This window comes from Jaculus jaculus, chromosome 16 (genome assembly GCF_020740685.1).
Source record: "Jaculus jaculus isolate mJacJac1 chromosome 16, mJacJac1.mat.Y.cur, whole genome shotgun sequence".
Taxonomy (NCBI): Eukaryota; Metazoa; Chordata; class Mammalia; order Rodentia; family Dipodidae; genus Jaculus; species Jaculus jaculus.
The window spans coordinates 14,607,963-14,628,383 of record NC_059117.1 but is presented as its reverse complement, the minus strand read 5'-3'; the positions used below and the strand labels follow the sequence as shown (position 1 = coordinate 14,628,383).

At 53.0% G+C, this 20,421-nt stretch overlaps 1 protein-coding gene across 10 annotated transcripts in view; it reads right to left on the bottom strand.

Moving 5' to 3' along the window:
• Camk2b (calcium/calmodulin dependent protein kinase II beta) overlaps positions 1 to 20,421 on the bottom strand; it is a 116,792-nt gene that overhangs the window by 46,838 nt on the left and 49,533 nt on the right. For all 10 annotated transcript variants that reach the window (XM_045135678.1, XM_045135684.1, XM_045135680.1 and 7 more), the window contains exon 2: positions 15,163 to 15,257. In XM_045135678.1, coding sequence (XP_044991613.1) covers positions 15,163 to 15,257 — 95 coding nt within the window. The remainder of the gene's footprint in view (positions 1 to 15,162; positions 15,258 to 20,421) is intronic.

Below are 20,421 nucleotides of genomic sequence, written 5' to 3'. Positions count from 1 at the left end.
TAAGGCAGCCACCACAAGGGTAAGCCCCAAGCCAACAATGAGCTGGGCAGATGTCAGCTCTCCCGGGTTCTTCCTCAGAGTCATGAGGACACTGGGCAAGAGATGGCAAGAAGTGTCCTGACAACTAGAGCCACGTCACAGGATCCAGGCCCTGTTCAATGAGCTGCAGTGAGATTAAACTCACCACTGAGGCCGTGGCTGAGTGACCAGGGGACTGCAGCTGTTTTTAAGTCCCACTGGAGTATGGCTCCAGGGACCTGTTTTCTCTCCCATCAAAGGGGTAGCACAGTGCTACAGCTATCACAGCTGCCCCTGTCAAAAAAAAAAAAGACCACAGCAGAGAAGGAATCTCCCATCTACCTGACTTCCACTTTCATCCCCACCACAGATCTGAACCTGCATCCACCCAATGCTTCAGAAGACAGTGGCATCAGAGTCCTGCTCCGAGTCTTCAGCACATGCCAGAAGCTGTCCCAAGGTGGCTAGCACTGTCATATAGGGACCTGCTCACCTCATCCCTTAGCCACATGCACATTGGACAGCCTAACAGCTGCCTATCTTCTCAGAAGGCTCAGGTTGTCCACATCACACAACAGCCAGGTGTAACTTAAGCACTGTCTACTATGAACACCCTTAACCCCCGAGTCCCAATCTGTCTTGAAGCACTGTAGTTTCAACTCCTAAGGGAACTCAGTGGGCAATGTTCTGTGGCAGCGAGTTGCCCGGTCACAGACTGTGGGCATCCAGGCCTAGCCCTGGTGCTCTGCTGGCCTCAGTCCCACCAGCATCCTGCAGACCCTGTGCCGGGTGCCAGCAAGGCGGCAGAAGCAAACTGAGCTCCAGGGCTGATGCCAGCCAGTCTAGTGTCCCTCGTACAGCTTCTGAAGTTTCTGACCTTGGATTTGTTTAAGGACAGTGGCTAGCTGGGAGGGAGTAGCTTCATTCTTCAAAAGCCAGGCTGGGGCTTATGGTGGTGCCTATCCTCAGAGCCCTTGGGTTGGTTCACATGAAGTAAAACCAGCTTGAGCCTTGGTCTGTTTAGGCCACACAATGGAACCTCCCTGTCCCTCCGGGGGTGGGGGTGGGGTGGGGGTGAGGTGGGGGTGTAGCCAATTCAGAGGCTGAAGCCGGCCACAACCACAGACAGAGACTGGCTATTCCTCCTGGAAGGAAACTCACTCCTGAGAGCCCTGCACACCCCTGGCCTGACAGACTCCCTGCATTCTCCCCTGTGGGGCTTCTCCAAAGGTGCCAGGTGAGTCCGCGGGCAAAGGTGGGGTGATGTGAAGAAGGCCAATGCCCCTTCTGCTCAGCCCCCAGATCGGCCAGTCGGGCCTGTGCAGGAGCCTGAAGCCGAAGGATAGCCGGCAGAGGAGATTAAAAAGCAAAAAGAGGCAGCTCTCTTGCTGCGGCTTTCTGTGCATGTTTTGTTTGAAGAAGCAACGAGGCAACCAGCAATTAACCCAACAGCATCAGCCAGCAGCCGCCACGAGGCAGAGGCGGCCGTGTGCGCGTCCTGTGGCTGCCTGCCACTCCACCAGCACAAAGAAGGAACGGGTCTCCTAAGGGACCCCGACAACAGGCATATGGTGCACCCTGTTCTTTACACAGAATGCCACCCACACCAGAGCTGAGGGCCTCCGAACTATTTGCCAATCATGCAGAGATGACCTGGCGTTCCGGGGTCTGGGTATGTGGTTGCGGAGCATGGCAGAGGCTCCACTGGCTTCCCTCCATGAGGTCACTTGTCCCTGCAGCTGATGCCCCACTGCTGGTGTCCTCTTCAGAATGAGGGCCATCTTTAGCACGTGGCTGCAGCTTGACTTTGAGGCAGAGATGTGGCTTAGCATTCGTGCTCCCTCACTGCCGAGCAGGCGTCTGGAACAAGGTCGTGGGGTGAGATCCAAATCGAGGCCAATATTGTGGGCTGCTGTCATATCCCGGGAAACCAGGAAGGCCTTGCGCGGCCAGTCACATGTCCCTCCTGACTCGGCCACTGTGGAAGACAGCTATTCTCCCCGTGGTGTCAGGCCAGCTCCTGCTCATTCCTGCATTCCATGGGACCACTAACCAGGAGGCAACTGCAAGCAAAGGGGCCTCGGCTAGGAGGAGGCCTCGGTTTTGTCAGCTGTCAAGCGGGAACAATTATCCTTCCTACAAAAGGGCATGGTGTTGCAATGGCTATGTCCTCTCTTAGCCCTGGGGCATCAATCTACACCTGGGGGAGGGTCCTATGCCAGCCTGCCTTTCCACAGATGCTGTGTTAAGGGACCTTGACAACAGGCATACCTTCAATACAGCTGTGGCCTTGTGCGTATAAGCATTATAACCCTGCGCTTATGGGGACATAGAACTTCAGAGTGCAAGAATCACTCCTTGTGACCCCACCCCTGAGAGAATGGGCACACAGGGGCCTCTTGCTGCTGCAAGTGAACTACAGATACATGTGCCACTTTGTACATCTGGCTCTACATGGGTATTGGGGAATCAAACCTGGGCTGACAGGCTTTGTAAGCAAGAAATGCCTTTAACTCCTGAGCCATCTCCCCTCAAACACATACACTTTTTAGACAGGGTCTTATGTAGCCCATGTAGGCCTCAAACTTGTTATATATCTAAGGATGACTTTTGACTTTTTAACTTCTGATCCTCCTACCGCCATCTTCTGAGTGCTAGGGGCCACAAAGCCCAGGTTTTGCAAGGCTGGGCCTTCTGCATGTCAGCCAAGCACTTGGGGCTGGAGTGATGGATCAGCAGTTATGGTGCTTGCCTGCAAAGCCTAATGATCTGAGTTCAATTCCCCAGTACCCATGTAAACCCTGATGCACCAAAAAAAAGAGTGTGTGTGGGGGGGCTGGAGAGAGGGCTCAGAGGTTAAGGCACTTGTTTGCAAAGCCAAAGGGCCCAGTGTGATTCCTCAGGACCCACGCACAGCCAGATTCGCAAGGTGGCACATGTGTCTGGAGTTCATTTGCAGGGCTGGAGGCCCTGGTGCACCCATTCTCTCTCTCCCTTTGTCTCTTCTTTTTCTGCCTTCTTCACTTTCTCAAGTAGATTTTTTAAAAAGCCAAGCGCTCTACCATGTTACAGCCTGTCTTTGTGGCTCTACTTTGAGTGTGTGAGTGTGTGTACGTGTCACATCACGTGTGTGAAGGTCAGAGGACAACCTTGGGGTGTTGGTCTTTTCCCTCCACCTAGTTTGAGACAGGCTCTCTCGTGTTATTTTGCCGCTGGAAAGGTCATGAACTCCAGGATTGTCCTGACTTCTCCTCTTACTGCCATAGCTGCACTGGAATTGCAGACACATGCTGCACTTTTGGGATCCAAACTCTGGTTGGCAGGCTTGCAGAACAAGTGCCTTTAATCACTGAGCCGTATCACCTGCCCCCATGGCCCTATAGTCAGGTATACTGTCGCAAAGCCACAGGGCCTCCCTCTGGGCAGTACTCTCGTCCAGGGCTCCTGACCGTGGTGGCCTTGTGCCTGACCACCACCTCTGTCTCCTACTGTGCCCATGTCTTTCTTGGCCTTTCCAGGGACCAAGACAGTTGCCCACATCTTACCATGCATCCCATAGTAGATGTCTGGCACCCAACCAAGTCTGTGCTTATGAGGCTAGAAAGCATTGCTACATGATTAGGGAATATAGGGGAAAAAATAGCAGAAGAGACCCTGTAACTGCCTTGTGGCTATAGCCTAACTCCCTCAGATTCCCCATACCCTTCACCACTGTTCTGATCTCTAGTCCTATGCCAGCCTCCTGAAACTACCCTGAGAGACTTCAGCCTGGGTCCCATGACAGCCATACAGCACAGGCAGCTTGAGCCAGCTGAGGCCAACACGCAGCCAGCCTGACCCTGTCTCCTATGGGGGCATGGAGAAGAAAAGTGACCCTGACCTTTCTAGATCTGCCATTGTGTCAGCACTTCCCCCTGGGGACCCTTGTCTCTGCATAAGGGATGCCTGGACCTATTGGTTCTTCAACATTTGATCAGAGAACATTAGCAAGCGGCACTGACCAGTCCACACCAGAAGTGGGGACGCAGGTGACACAGACATGGAAGCATCATGACCCAAGAGCACCTGGCATCCACCCGCCCAGAGTCCCCTTGTCTTCAGGGTTTCTCTGGAGCTGGCCCCCAGATGGGTAGTCCTGGCTCTCCAGATCACTCAACCAGCACTGCTCATCCCTCCCCTGGCCTTGCTCCTCAGTACTCCTCCCCCTTCCTTCCTCATCACTGCCCCACCAGCTTGTTCCTCAAGCTGTCTCTTCACAATGCTTTTCTCCAGCCCTTCTGGGATAGTGTGAATAGATGACCCCCAGTAGATTTAGTGTTTTATTAGCTTGTAGTTTGGATCTGCAGCCAACTGGCTGGAGGAGGTGCCACTGGGTAGATCTTAGGGTCCAGCCCTAAGGTGTGGTGGTGGGTTTAAAATTCCATTCCTAAAATATGCAAAGTGCCTACTTCCACCTGGAGTTCCTGGAGTGTGCCATGTAGTGTGGCTTTTGGCTTGTGGTTTGTCTCTCTGTGTTTGGTCCTGTGAAAGCAGGTCAGCTTCTTCTGCCATTATGGAACTTCCCCTGGATCTGTAAGCTTCAAAAATCCCTTCCTTCCAAAACTGGGCCTGGTCTGGAAGTTCATCTTAGTGAACCTGAAACTGTCTGCTACACCTTCCAACCCATTTATAAAAATCCTGGGGCTGGAGAGATGGTTTAGTGGTTGAAGTGCTTGCTTGCAAAGCCTAAGGACCCATGTTCGATTCTCCAGATTCCATGTAAGCCGGATGCACAAAGGTGAGGCCAGCGCAAGGTCATACATGCCCACTAGATGGTACAAAGTCTGGAGTTTGATTGCAGTGGCTGAGGCCCTGGCATGCCAATTCTCTCTCTCTCTCTAAAAATAAAATAAAATAAAATATCTGTTGTATACACAGCACAGCCTTGAGCAGCCCAACCCCCACTGGGCAGGCCTAAGGTCAAACCAAGAAGAGGTGACTTGTAACCACCCTGAGAACGAAAGCCTCAAGCAGGGGTCCACATCCTTGCTTGTGCACCCCTCAGACCCTACGCTCACCTTCTCTGGTGGATGGGTGGTGGTGGGCAGGACCCTTCCAGGTTTGGGCAGTGTCATCACTGGAAAAACCAGAACGCACTGGGGCTAACTTCCTACCCATTTTACAGAGGAGGACGCTGAAGCCGGAGGGCTCAGAACACAGCCCTGAGCAATTCCCTTCCTGCAAGCTGTCTTCCAGGCCTCTCCGAATGCCCACCAGCTGATGAGGCTCCAACTCCCAACCTCAGCCCTGCAAGAAGGTGAGCATCCTGCTCAGGAATCCAGGGGCAAAATGTCTCTGGGAGGACTCAGCTCATGGATGGGCCTTCCTGACAACAAGGGCCTTGGCTCAGGACTACCCCCTTCCCCCAACCCTCCACAACTCCAGTTGTGGGCACTGCATACAATGCATGGTGCATTTGCTCTCCAGGGGCCAAAAGGGGTCTAAAAATTAGTGCTGGACACCAGCCAGGTACCAACACAGCCCTTGGGACTGCCCAGTAGCAGCCTCATCTTGGGACCAGAGGGCCTGGGAGCTCCCCAGCCTGTTGCCACTTCTTAGGTGAACCAGCTCCTTGCCATGGCCTGTCTCCCCACTTCAGCCCTTCTGAGGCTCACATTTCAGAAACCCTAGACTTCGCCAAGCGAGCTGATGAACTGACTGTAACTGATTGTAAGAGGAGAGAACCCTATGCTCTACAGCTTTGTTTCATGCTGCCAGATAAAACACAGGATGCCCAGGTAAATCTGAATTTCAGGCTAAACTTTAAAATAATTTTCAGTATAAGTCTACCATATGGGACATAGTTGTACTACATTGTTTTCGTTGTTTATCAGAAACGCAGATGTAACTGCTAAATCTGGCCATCACAGCCTAACTCCTTCGCAGACGCTGGTGCCTGGTTCCTAGGACGCTGAGTCCAGCCCGGGCTGGGCCCCCTCTTCCAATGCCTTCCACACTTGCCACCACACTTCATAAATCATGTCCAGGCAACAGAACCAAGCCGTTACCCCAGGATCACCCCCCCCCCTCTCTCTCTCTCACACATACACACACACACACACACACACACTCCGCCCCCCCCCCCACCTCTCCTTCATAAGCTAATAGGAAGTCCTTTCCAGCCTAGCTTCCCAGTATTCATGCCTGTTGGAAGCCGCAGGGGTGGGGGCGGTGAGAAGGGGAAGGGAGAGAGGAAAGGAGTAGCTGGGAGGAGACGAGACCTGAGGAGGACCCGGGAGGGTCGCGTCCCTGGCCAGCAACCGGGAGGGAGGAGGGGAAGTACCCAGGGGTGGGCATCGCCTCCCGCGCATGCTCAGGCGCCCTGCACTGCGGCGCCCGCCGCGTCTCTATTAACCCAGTTACGCCGATTCTGCGACCGCACTTATCCCCTGGGTAGGGGTCATTCTGGGCTGTGGGGTGGCGAGGCCACGAGGATGCAGCCACGGCGAGAGCCCCCGGCGCCAGCGCCGGCGCTGCACCCCAGGGAAGGTCTCTGCGGAGGTGGCCTCCCTGCAGCCTTTCCCATCCCGAGGGTCAGGCGCAGCCCCTGGCCCGGGGCGTCTGCCCGGCTCCTCCTCTCAGCTTTGAGCAGGGCGTGCCCACCCTCAAGGCAGAAGACAGTCCAGAGAGACTGGGAGAGGCCAGGTGCCAGGGCAGCAGCGGGGGCCAGCTGGGCATGGGCCCGAGGGTGGAAGGCGCAAGCCGGGCCTGGAAGCTGTATCCCTGTGAGTGAACTTGTGAAATGAGCTCACCTGTAAAAGCAGGCTTACCGGTGATTAGAGACTCACCTGGGGTATGTGGGCCCCCCACACGTGCCTCACTTGTGACACCCCCCACTTGTGAGCTCAAGGTCTTTTCCATCGGGGTGAACCCTTAGAGGCCCTCACCCCTAGTCTTCGCTAACCCCTGGTGCTGCAGGACTGAACTCTGGTGACACTCAGCCTCCTCTGTACAGAGACAGCCGGGCTGTCTTCAGGGCGTGGGGAGGGTCTCTGCACATCAGTGGGAAACATGATGAAGGAGCATACAAGGCCCTGTTGCAGAGCTGAGAGGGTGGTCCAGGGCAGGGTCCCCACCCACACAGTCTCTCCCCCATGAGCAACCAGTAGCCAGTGCACTGGGTGTTGCACAAAGACAAAGCAAAACAACCACCCCAGCAGCCATTTAAAGTGACGGCGCGGGGTGTGGGGGGGGATAATAACAAGATCTTTTTCCTTTCCTTTCCTTTCCTTTCCTTTCCTTTCCTTTCCTTTCCTTTCCTTTCCTTTCCTTTCCTTTCCTTTCCTTTCCTTTCCTTCCCCTTTCCTTCCCCTTTCCCTTCCTTTCCCTTCCTTTCCTTTCCTTTCCTTTCTTTTGGTTTTTTGAGGTAGGGTCTCACTCTAGCCCAGGCTGACCTGGAATTCACTATGTAGTCTCAGGGTGACCTTGAACTCATGGCGATCCTCCTGCCTCTGCCTCCCTAGTGCTGGGATTAAAGGCGTGCGCCACCACTCCTGGCAACAAGAATGTTTCTAAGACTCATGTGCCCAATGATCTCTTTACCCCTAGTCAATTCATTTCCCCAACTGCTTTTGTTAACAGTAGTTTAATAATCGCTAATTATTCAGTACATTCGCAGCCTGAATGTCTTACAATCCTCTATTTAATTAAGTATCACATTTTGAAATCTGAGTGCTGCAGCCTTTGGCACAGGGAGTGTGAATCTGAGGACTGTCACTTATTGGGTGACCAGTGCCAGCTTCTTTCTCCCTGCAGCCAGCTTGAGGGACCCAAGGCTGTGTCCCCATCTCCCCCATGACAGGGATGCTCCGGGTGCAGCAGACGTGGGGACACAGCACTCCACACATTTTTTTTTTCTTGGTAGGGTCTCACTCTGGCCCAGGCTGACCTGGAACTCACTATGGAGTCTCAGGCTGGCCTCGAACTCACAGCGATCCTTCTCCCCCAGCTGCACTACCACGCCTGGCCCACACATTCTTGGTGACTCCTAAGAAAGAGTCAGGTCCCCACTCTCGTACTGAGATCAAACAAGGTGTGCAAATGAAAGTGGTGGGCAGGCTTCTCTAACTCCCTCCCCCAGATTGTTTTCTGGGTCCCTCTCTCCATACCCCACACTTCCAAGAATAATGTGGACAAGGACATTTCAGAGACACCCAAACTCGGCATTGATGAAAGAGGCATCTGAGCCAGGCAGGCAGAGACTGGGGCTAGTTAGACATGAGGAGGAAGGCACAGTCCCTGCTCAAAGCTGGGAGCTGGGGAGGCCACTAGGTGAGCCTGCTGCCCTGGGGCCTGGAGACCTGAAGGGACCTTGGAGTGTGCACATGACACCACAAAGCACAGCGTCCTCAGAAACACAGTGCCATTATTTGTCTGGCTAGGAAAGGGGGCAGTAGTGGGGTGGCTGTGGGGCACAGCCACACTCAGGCAGCTGTCACATCCCTTTGAGTTAGACAGCTTCATCCCCATTTTAATCTGGAGCAACTGAAATGCAGAGAGGTTAAGAAACCTGTGAGGTCATACAACCGGGCTGGCACCAGGCAGGCACCCTTGAAGCCCTGATCACCTCTCCCTCCCCCCCTCAAGGGTCCCAGAGGAGATTAAGGAGACTCTGGTCCCTAAGGGCAGGCAGCTGGGGCTGCAAAGGACACTGAGCAGAGAGCTTCCGACCACCCACGGTGGTGATAAACGCAGGCCTGGGTTCAACAAAGGCCCAGAAGGAAGCTTCAAAATGCGCTTCCCTTAGTGTAGTGGCTGAGGCCAGCACTGTCACCTCCAGCCCCTTGTGAGGCAGCCTGGGGGTGCAGAAGGAAATGGAGCCAAAGCCCACAGCAGTCTGGGCAAGACCAGCTCTGGGGTATTTGACCCCAACGGGAGCCAGGGCCTGGGAATCAGCAGCTACCTTGCAGGGCTCCCTGTAGCCAAGATTCTGGGGCTGCGCCATGTTCCATGGCAATGTGCCTGATTGGGGCCACCAGATGTGACAAGGCAGCCGCTCGGGCCACCACCTGGAGTGGGGTTAAATGCAGAGGACAGATGACCCAACTAGGTAGTCCTGCTGCAATTCTGTGAAACAGGACTTTTGGTGGAAACAGAAATAACACTGTTTTGACGACGTGGGAGAGCACCGCTGTGTTTCAAGGGTGGCAATGCCTGCGCAGCCCTGTGTTCACGATCCTCGCCTGCTCGGATGCGTGAAGACCTTCACACAGCACGGTGAGCAGCCCGGGGTACACATGGACAACCCAGCCGAGCTGAAAACAGTTGAGGTTCATTCTGTCTTTGTTTCTTTAAAATTTTTTTTAATTTATCTGAGAGAGAGAGAGAGACAGACAGAGAGAGAGAGAGAATGGGCATGTCAGGGCCTCCAGCCATTGCAAATGAACTTCAGATGCATATGCCACCTTGTGCATCTGGCTTACATTGGTACTGTGGAATCAAACTTGGGTACTTTGGCTGTGCAGATAAGCGCCTTAAATGCTAAGCCATCTCTCTCCATGTCTTTGTTTCTATATTTGAAATTTCTACAGTAAAATGTTTAACAGGGGGCCGGAGAAATGGCTCAACGGTTGAGGCACTTGCCTGCAATGCCTAAGAATCTGGGTTCGATTCCCCAGTACCCACATAAAGCCAGATGCAGAAGGTGGTGCGTGAGTCTGCAGTTTATTTGCAATGGCTAGAGGCCCTGGCATGCCTATTCTCTCTCTCCCTCTTTCTCTTAAGAAATAAATAAATAGCTAAATAATTGTTTTTTTTTAAGTTTAATGGGGGAAAAATGCCCAAGGAAAGGCCAGGCCAGGGCAGCAGGGGACCTTAGGTGGGAGACAAAGCAGCCAGGTCACCACGCTCAGCCTGCGCTCCTGACACAGCCCACGGCAGAACGTCCCTGGCTGGAGGGGGCCCTGTGGGAAGAAGGCAGTGGGGAGGATGACCTGCAGCTATGTGGGATTCCAGTCCAGTCTGGCTACCGTCCTGCCTCCCACCATCCAGCTCAGTTTGCACCCAGTGGGAACTGCAGCTAGGCATAGAGTCCTGGGCATTCTGGGCATGGAGAAACACGGGCAGGTCAGCTGTGTGCACATGGGGCCGGGAGAGGGGAGGGGAAAGAGTAGACCGTGCCTGAGGGTTCAGCTTTCCACTCCCCTCATGCCTCCCAGTGTGTGGAGCATTTTAAGGATATAGGTGGGGGGGGGGGGAGCATTGATTGATTCTGAGGAGCTGCCAAATTCCATGGAAAAACAGCCAGATGGTTTTCTGTCTGAGTCTGACACACTCCTACTTATTCGACAAGACCCAGCCAATGCAGCTTCTGGGATGCCTGCTCCAACTTCCCAGGACCCCATCCCCAACTTCTACCCAGCATGCAAAATGTGTCCAGTACAAATCTGGATCAATGAGAGTCTGTCTGGGCACATGGGTCTCTCACACAAGCCCCCTGGTATAACCGAATGTGTAAGGAGGGTAGGAAGAACTGGCAGGGATGAGGTGACCTGGAGCAGTGCTGGGCCCTGGCATAAGGGTGGTGTCCTGGGAAGCAGGGAAGGCGCAGGTGGCTCCATCTGCAGACAAGGTGTCCAGTAAATGTTGGAGGTCACAATAGCCTGCGGACATCCAACATCCCAGGCAGGGCGCTAGCCTTGTATCTGCACTTCCTTGGGACAAGTCCAAGGTCTGCGTGGACACGGCTTGTGAGGGTCAAGGAGGGTTGAGGGTGGCTGTTGTTCTCAGAGGCAGATGCAGAGGCAGGAGGAGACACCAGGCATTATGGATTCTGGTTGACTAAGCCAATACTTTTGGATGAGATTTTAGACAATTAAATTGATTGGCAAGCAACATGTTTGCCAGATATAATTCACTTGCAGGTTTCACTGTGCAGGGCTCCGGTGGGACTGACAGTGTGGTCAGGAGCTAGTACAGAGTTGGGAGAGGAGCAGCCTTTGTTCAACAGAACAGCATACAGCGGTGAGACGGAACCCACAAGGCAGGGTCATTGGCAGTGCTGGACTAAGGTTGGACAACACCAATATGGTAAAGGATGGAGAAATTGTGGGATGGTGACAACATCCGGGAGATGGGCCTGGCCACAGAGGGTTCCCTGGAGGCTCCTGCCTGCCTGAGGCACATGTGTCTCCTGCTTTCAGGATTCCCAAAGATGTTTCAAACATGTGTGCCTACCAGTAATGACCATTGGATGTCAGGGAGCAAAGGGTGTGGCAAAATGCACACAGCAAGCTCTCTGTGCTTGCCACTACCTACACAAGACCCTCATAATAGGAGGAAAGGTGATGACATCAAAATAATAGAAAGACTGATTGAGAGGGGGAGGGGGGAAGTTGCAAAGGGGCAAGTGGGGGGAGGGAGGGAATTACCATGGGTTATTGTCTATAATTATGAAAGTTGTCAAGAAAAAGATAAAGTTTTAAAAACTCACACAGGGGCTGGAGGGATGGCTTAGCAGTTAAGGCGTTTGCCTGCAAAGCCAAAGGACCCAGGTTCGATTTCTGGATCCATGTTAGCCAGATGCACAAGGGGCGCATGTGTCTGGAGTTCGTTTGCAATGGCTGGAGGCCCTGGCATGCCCATTCTCTCTCTCTCTCTATCCCTCTTTCTCTGTCAATAAATAAATAAGTAAGTACAACACACACACAGCAAGCTCTCTGTGAAAGTTAACTCAAATGACATCACCAGTAGCATGGCTATGGTAAGGGAACAAGACCTGGTGCCCTGAAGGCCTCAGTTCTAGACCCAAGGATGCACTGAGCAGCACCAGACCTGGGGTCTAGGGAGGCCACTGGACACTCAGCTTTCTTAACCCAGAAGTGGAGATGGAGCTGAAGCAACACACACATGGGCTTGGGGGACAGAGGGAAAGTGTACCCCAACAATTGATGAGGGGAGTGAGGACGAGGGCTGCCCATGTGGGTTCTGAGACACAGCTGGGTGAAGGGTACATGAGACGTCACCACTCTGATCATCTGGTGTCCACCCAGGACATATCTTTCACACAGGACCCCAAATTAGGAGCCCCGCAGTCATTCAAGTGTGGCACATCATCAGGACGTCATGGCAGTAGACACCCTCACCACCACAGCTACCTGCTGGGCAAACCCCTTATACAAAGACAGAGGCCTTGGTGTAGCTAGCAGTTTGTCCTTCCTTTAAAGCTACTGGTATAAGTAGATGGTTCCTATCCTGCCTCCCATCCTCCCAGGCCAGGCTGGACCTGTCATCCACAGCCCATAGAAAAGAATACACCAGGGCTGGAGAGATGGCTCAGCAGTTAGGAAACCTGATTGCAAGGCCTAATCGCCTGGGTTCAAATCCCCAGTACCATATAAAGTTAGATGTACACATGACACATACTTCTGGAGTTTGTTTTCAGTGGTGGGAGGCCCTGGCATTCATTCATCCTTTCTTTCTTTCTCTCTTTGTTTTTGTTTTTGGTTGTTTTTCAAGGTAGAATTTCACTTTAGCCCAGACTGACCTGGAAATCACTCTGTAGTCTCAGGGTGGCCTCAAATTCATGGCAATCCTCCTACCTCTGCCTCCCAAGTGCTGGGATTGAAAGTGTGCCACCATGCCCAGACTGCTTGCTTGCTTTCTTCCTTTCTTTTTTTTCTCTCCCTCCCTCCTTTCCTCTCTCTCCCCTTCTCTCTACTTGGAAGAAATTCATTAAAGAGAAAATGACAGAGCACTGTTCATGGGAAAGACCTGATCTGCAACATGGCAGCCGTGGGGCTCCGCGGGACCGGGAGGACAGCAGGCTGTAAGGCCCTCAACTGTGGCCTCAAGGGGCGCAGCCCAGCGGTAGCCCCTGGTCAGCTATGGTCCATCCACACTGATCTATATTTCTCCAAGGCAATGGGTCAGCAGACAGCACAGCCTGCTTCCTATCCTGCATCCCAGATGCAAAAGCCCATTCCACAGCACCATAGCCACAGAGCCCAGGACCCGGGCCAGGCCTCTTGGCGGCCAATGGCTCCTGATCTCTGCTCCAGGTGACAACTGTTCCTGTACTCAGCTAGCACTGGTCCCACTTACAACAACACATGGAGACATCATTCAGATGCCATCAAAGCCGACCCTCAGAGTGTGCCCTTTGCCCACTGCTCCACAGGCCAGGCTACCCCTTGGAGCCTGTCCCTTCTCACTCTAGGCTACTGGGGATGTACGGAGTAGATAGGCCAGGGAGCTCATGCCTATAATCTCAGCACTTGGGAAGCAGGTGAGTTCATGGAGCCAGCCTGCTCTAAATAGTGAGTTCCAGGCCAGCCAGGACTACATAGCAAGACTGTCTCAAGACAAAATAAAACACTAGAAAGTAGCAGGTCTGCTCAGTCCTTGCTCAGCCTGGGTGCTCACAGCCTAGCTGCCCAAGGTCCAGACTATTCCACTCTGGAAGCTGGATGAGGGAAAACACCTATGTAGCCATGTGAAGACAGACAAGAACACAGGCCCCCCCCCCACATGCACGCACAGACATACAAGAGCAAGTGTGCACACACGCACACAGGTGCACACATGATCTAAAGTGCTTGATGTTACACAGATCCTTGGTGCCCTGTCACCAGCACTGTGTCCAGGCCTCAAGGGTGCTGCCTGGAGATGCAAGCTTGAGGACTGGCCTCACATTGACCACAGGTTCACCCCGACCATTGAGGGCTATGCCTTCACAGAGAAAAACCAAGCTCACAGCCCTAGATCCTGAATCATGTCCCAGGACCAAGGCAGGGACCACTGACAGCAGGTGGCCCTCATCTAGCCATGAAGAATTTTAGGAGAGGGGACATTCAGGCTTCCATTATCAAAGGCAGCTCCCCATCTAGAGGCTGGGAAGGAACTTGTGCCACCAGGATGTCACCATTTCTGGTCCTTTTGGGTTTGGTGGGGACTGACTGGCCCTGGGTACTACTCAGTGATGGAGAGGAAAACAACAGTTGTGACAGGAACACCAGAGCATCGAGGATCCTACAGCTTGGGACCAGAGAGTGTTCCCCAAAGGGGAAATGCGTGTCAGGGTTCTGAGGGTCTGGCACATAGCTGGAGTCCAAGTATACCTGCACAGAGGTGAACGGATTTCAGAGGAGTAGGCTCACATACATGAACCACGGTTGCCAGATAAAGTCAAGTTGCCAAATGAATGAAGCCCTATCTCTGCTCAGCCCCAAAGCATCTCCCAGAAGAATTAGAGGGATCAGGGCTCCTTGGCCCCACTTAGCTCAGATTTGTCTCCGGAAGCTCATTAGGACTGCTGGCAACGGCTCTGGATGTGTGGCTGGGAGGGAGGATGGAGTAGAAGGAGACAGGTGATGCCGTCGATGCCATCCTGCTTTAGTAGCCACCCATTCCCCACCCATCAGTCCCTTATTCCACCCCAGTGGTGGACTTCACCCTTATGAAGACACTGTGTCCATCCCACTCACTCTGTGCCCCTTCCTCATGGTACTTGCTAAAAACTGATTTCTGGCTTTGTGTCTAGTCAGCAGGCCTGATGAGATATGCCCTGTCCTTAGAAGGTCCCGAATGTGCCTGCTCAGGTGACCTGGCCGACCAGTACCATGCAAGACACTTCCACACATACTGCAAGTCTGCACAGACCTCCCCAGGGCAGGCACTGCACTTTCTCCTGCTCAGCAGACTCGAGAAACTGTTCAGAACATACCCAATGAAGCAGAGGCCAGGATTCTAGCATGGGGCAGGGCAATGCCTATAGCAATCCTGCTATTACCCACCTATGGCTTCTCTTTGGTCACAATTCTTGGGGAGACATTACATAGCACCCCAGTGCTTTGCCACTATGAGTACATTTCCTTCAGCTCTGGGGCAGAGACCCAACAGACTTGGGAAGGGGAGACTAAATGGAAGCCCCAGGAACACTCAAACCAGAGAGTAAAAGTCATGTTAAGTCTGAGGGCAAGGCCCCCTGACCTACTCAGCAAGGGTTCTTGGGAGTCCTCAGCACCCCTGACCTCTTCACCACAGCCTCCACTCCCCAATCCACAGCCTGTTCCAATACTGTGGAGCTGCTGGCTGGGCCAGGATGAGCCAGCTTCAAAGACCCCCTGTCCAGCCCCACCATGGCCAGGCGGGACACCACAACCCTACCTCTGGCTGACAGCTTCTTGGTGTTGATGATCTTGGCTGCATACTCATGGCCGGTGCAGAGCTTGACACAGCGTCGGACCACAGAGAAAGCCCCCCTGGAGAGGAAGCAGGATAAGAGACAGAAACAGGGAGAAAGAAAGCCAATTAATGTCCCACAAACACTCAGAATCCAGCCACTGGCCAGACCACAGGCACATGGCCAATGACTGAAGAAAGCCTGGGCCCCTCCCACACGGCTCCTGGCCATCCCACTGGACACTAGCAGGACAAGAGCCAGGCCAACCTTCTTGGGGTCCCCAAGGATCAGCCCCACCATTGGGAAGAGGCCTTATGTGACCTCAAGCCCTGCAACCTGGTGGGTCAGCTGGGCTGACAGTCACCCCAGGAGCCTTCCAGTGTGCACCCTTAGCTGCTGTCATGGTTACTCTGGGTTGTCAACTTGACAAGATTTAGAATCACTACAGAAGCAATATTTCCGGGCATGTCTGTAAGGGATTTTCTAGATTAGGTTAAATGATGTGGGAAGACCTACCCTAAAAGTGGACAGTACCATTCCATGGCTGGAGTCTTGCACCATATATAAAGGAGAAAGCTGGGGCTTGAGGGATGGCTTAGCAGTTAAGGCATTTGCCTGCAAAGCTAAAGGACGCTGGTTCGATTCCCCAGGACCCATGTAAGCCAGATGCACAAGGTGGTGCACGTGTCTGGAGTTCGTTTGCAGTGGCTGGAGGCCCTGGTGTGTCCATTCTCTCTTTCTCCCTCTGTCTCTCTCTATGACTCTCTCAAATAAAATAAAAAAAGGAGAAAGCTAACTGGGCACCAGCATTCATTCCTCTCTGCTTCCTAACTATGGATGCAACATGACCAACTGAAGCTCTTGCCACCATGCCTTTCTCAACCATGACGGACTGTGCTTAAACTTGGAGCCAAGACAAATGCTTTCTTCCTTAAGTTGCTTTGGCAGGCATTCTGTCGCAACAAAAAGCACAGGAATTGATAGACGTGCTCTACGCCGAACTGTGGTACTCTACACGTTCTCCCCAGAGCAAGGCGAGAGGCCACATGCGCTGAGATTTGGTGCGGCCCGGCGCAGAACCTGACAGAAGGTTTGTCTGGAAGGGTGAGACGTCATTTCATTAACTATAGAAGTGGAGGCGGGAGTTCTCATTGTGTCTGTGTCAGAACAGCTGCCTAAGGCCAGCAGCAGGAGGCCAAAGTGACATTTATATACCAACAACCCTAGTCGCTGCAACAAAGAACTGGAGCCTGTGAAGATGGGTTAAAGTGACAGTGGCCATCAAGACCTGGAGCCCAGGAGGAAGAAGCTGGCACATGCTGGGCACCCCTTGGTATGACTGTTCTTGCCTCTCTCTGCACCCCCAAAGAACTCTGACTTAGAGGACCACGTTTGCACCTCTGTGGTTCGAACAGTGAGAAACACACAAGGGTGTCCATACACAAGGCCTTGGGCAAGAGAGGCATCTCATATAGTGAGCATGACTCTATCTTTGTTTCTTTCTCTTTATCCCTTTCTCTCTCTTTCTTTCTTTCAAGACAGACAGATGGAAGAGAGAATTGGCACACCACAGCCTCAGCCACTGCAATCAAACGCCAGATGCTTGCTCCACCTAGTGGGCATGTGCGACCTTGCACTTGCCTCCCCTTTGTGCACCTGGCTCCTGTGGGATCTGGAGAGTAGAACATAGGTCCTGAGGCTTCGCAGGCAAGCACCTTAACCACTGAGCCATCTCTCCAGCACAATGATTATTTCTTGTTGGCATAACCCACTGAAATAAATCTTTGTAAAAATGTGCCATTTGGAGCTGGAGAGATGGCTCAGTGGTTAAGGTGTTTGCCTGCAAAGCCTAACAACTTGGGTGCAATCCCCTAGTACCCACATAAAGCCAGATGCACAAAGTGTCACGTGCATCTGGTGTTCTTTGCAGTGTCTGAAGGCCCTGGTGTGCCTGCTCTGTCTGTAGCTCTTGTCAGTATCTCTCTCTGCTTGAAAAATAAATAATTTTTTAATGTGCCATCTGCTTTCTCAGAAAAACAAACAATTGCACTTCATGTCACTGCATGTGTCCTTACTGACTCAACTTGTTATGATCAGTGACTCTGCTCAGGCAGCTGTAACTTCACGTTGAAGGGAGGGGCCAGCGAGGATTGTACCCAGGCTTGTCCCCAACTTGCCATCCTGCTGCCTCAGGCTCCCATGTGCTAGAACTGGTGTCACAGATGTGTGCCATCATGACATAGCTGTTTAAATTTTTCCTTCCTTCCTTCCTTCCTTCCTTCCTTCCTTCCTTCCTTCCTTCCTTCCTTTCTCTCTCTCTCACTCTTTCTTTCTTTTTGAGGTAGAGTCTCACTCTAGCCCAGGCTGAAGACAAACTTATTCTGTAGCCCCAGGCTGGCCTCGAACTCCTATCTCAGGCTCCTATATACGGATCCTAAAGGCACGTACCACCACCCACCACACCCAGCTTTCTGCTTCTTTTAATTATCTTCGCATTTAAAGTCAACATGTGCACGGTGTCAGGGCGGCTTGGGGCAGCGAGGGGAGGGAGTGGCACCAGCTCTTTTGGAAACCTCTCGTTCCATTTGATGTTTTTCACTTACATGCATCAGTTACATTCTCAACATGTTCCTTTATAAGAAAGATGTAAAGAAAGGATTATTTTTGTTTTTCTTTTCGTGTTTTGCTTTTGACTGTGCTAGCCTGTGCACACAGGCAAGCACCCTGCCACCGAGCTACATCGCTAAGCCTGGTGATTGTTTTTCACACGGCGAAAAGACAATGGTAAAGGGAAAGACAACAGCACAGTGTCCGGTCTGGGTTCATCCTTGCCTGTCCTGGGTTCTGGCTGCACAAGTGGACTGTCGTTCTGGGCCTGGGTCTGCACCCGGATAATGGAGCATAAGGACCTCAGGGGGCCACTGGAAGGCCCTTTGCCCCAACCAACCTTATCTGCTGCTCGTCCTCACCTTCCCTTCTGCTACCTGAGCTCAGAGGGTCCCGGCGACTGCAGCTGGCCTGGTGAGCATTCCCTACGAGCTCCAGGCCAGATCATGAGAGAAGCAAGAAGTCTGCACTCTCCTGTGGCAGAATCCCAACCCTGTGTGAGGGACGCCCCTCAGTGTTGTTCACAGCTGAACCATGTATCTTGACACATGGAGAAGCCGGGCACTGTGCTCTAGTTGGAGAGCCCATCTGCAAAGCAGGGGAGAGACCTGTGTGCTCCCTCCCTGCCACCATCAGTGGAGCTGGTGCCCAGCCACTGACCAGACCCAGAAAAACAAGTGAGTAGCCTAACCCTGCACAAGGTGTCCACACACAAAACCAAGGGCCCTCAGCAGGCAGATGGTCCATGGACTGCTTGAGTGGCTTTCCATCCTCAGGCTCTACAGAAGGTTCTAGAGCTTCTCCTGCACTGTCAGCTAAGGTGTGGGCTAGCCAGCTGTGAGGAATGGTGTGCTGCGCGGGAGCACGCAGCTACCAGAGAAAAGCAGATGCATGGCTGGGGGAAGGAGTGGGGGGCAGGGCCGGGCAGCCAACAGGTCCTTAGTGGGAAGGGCTGATGGTAAAAAGACAGGACCCCTATTCCAGCAACCCAGATGCCTACATGGCAGAAGGTGCTCTAGGTGGTCACCCCAGGACAGCTCCCATGGCCCGTGCCTAGTGCCTCAGCTCCTCTTCCATCCTCTGCCCCTTGGAAAGAGCTTCTCCCAATCACAGCCACCCTCCAGCGCACGACAGGCAATGGAACTGCAGAACCGTCTGCACTGTGTCCTTCCCCAGTGGCTCTGCCACTGACCAGGTGCCACCATCAGAGGAACTTTCCCAGGAAGTGGTACAAACACATTTGGCATGACCGGTACTGGCCATGCTGGGGGGTGGGGGCCCTGATACCCTGGACATCTCCAAGAACAGGGAGGCCAGTGTCCTCCCCCACCAGAATTTATCATTATTGATAAACAACACAAATAAAGATCCTGGTCTCTGCTGTGAGCCTGCTCCTAACGCCTCAGGCCGATTTCTATGCACCTTGTAGGACCCAATTCAAACAACTCAGTCTTCGCGGAGCACTGCCCTTTACGTGAGTCCTGCGCCAATTTCCTCCTTGCTCTGTTTTCTCAGCTCCTGGGATTGAACCAAGGGCTCCATGTATGCTAGGCATGCGCTCTACCGCTAAGAAACACCTCTATTTCTCCTTTCACTTTTTATTTATTTGTATTTACTTATTTATTTTTGAGACAGAATGGGCATACCAGGGCCAGACGTGTGCGCTCCCTTGCGCGCATGTGCCACATTGCGAGCTTGCGTCACAGGGCGTCTGGCTACGTGGGACCTGGAAAAGCGTATCCTCAGGCTTTGCAGGCAAGCGCCTTACCCGCTCAGCCATCTCCCCAGCCCTGCTTTTTTTTTTTTGAGAGAGGAGCTCGCTATGAAGCACCGGCAAGCCTTGAACTTGCAATCTTCCTACTTTTGCCTCTTGAGTAGCGAGGATCACAGGTCTGTGCCACCAAGCCAGGCTCTGTTATGATTACTTTGCATCTGACCTCTCCACTGCCACTCTCTATGGCAGGTCTTCCTCCTGCGCACCCTGAATACAGGTGCGAGGCTTAGCATGCAGCCTGTGACATGGGAGGAGGCTGAAAGCAGCACAGGTTCGCTGTGTGAGGTTGGACCTCCATGCTTATCCAGCCCAGCAGTATGTGACAAGAGTGGCCACGAAAATTCAAGGTGAAAAAGCCAGAGAGCACAGCTGTGACAGTGAACTAGCAAGAGCAGTGCCTAGAGTGACTCCCCAGGAGGGGGCTCCCTGAGCCCCCATGAAGGCAGATGCTGCTAAAATGGCCTAGCAGAAAAGGCAACCCACCGAGGCTGAGGCCACACGGAGATGGTCAGACTCACCAAGCAGAGCCAGGTAGGAGGGGCGGGTGAATAGGCTGGAGGCTCCCTCGGCTTATCCAGAAGCATGGGTGGGCGGCACAAGACAGTGGCTATGCTCTAAGTACCTAGCTTGAATACTTGCTCTTGGCATCAGGAGCAGAAGTGGTGGAAGCAAGGTCCAGAAGGGGCTGGCATTGAAGGGTCCAAGTCAATATTTCTGCTAGAGACTCCCGTGAATCTCAACTGACTATCAAGGTCACCTGCAAGATGCTTGGCATGGGCCGCCTGCCTCAGAACTTAGTAGAAAGTGATTTGAATAATGTGTTCAGATCATGAGGCCCCCAGGCACCAAGCACGTTATGGGG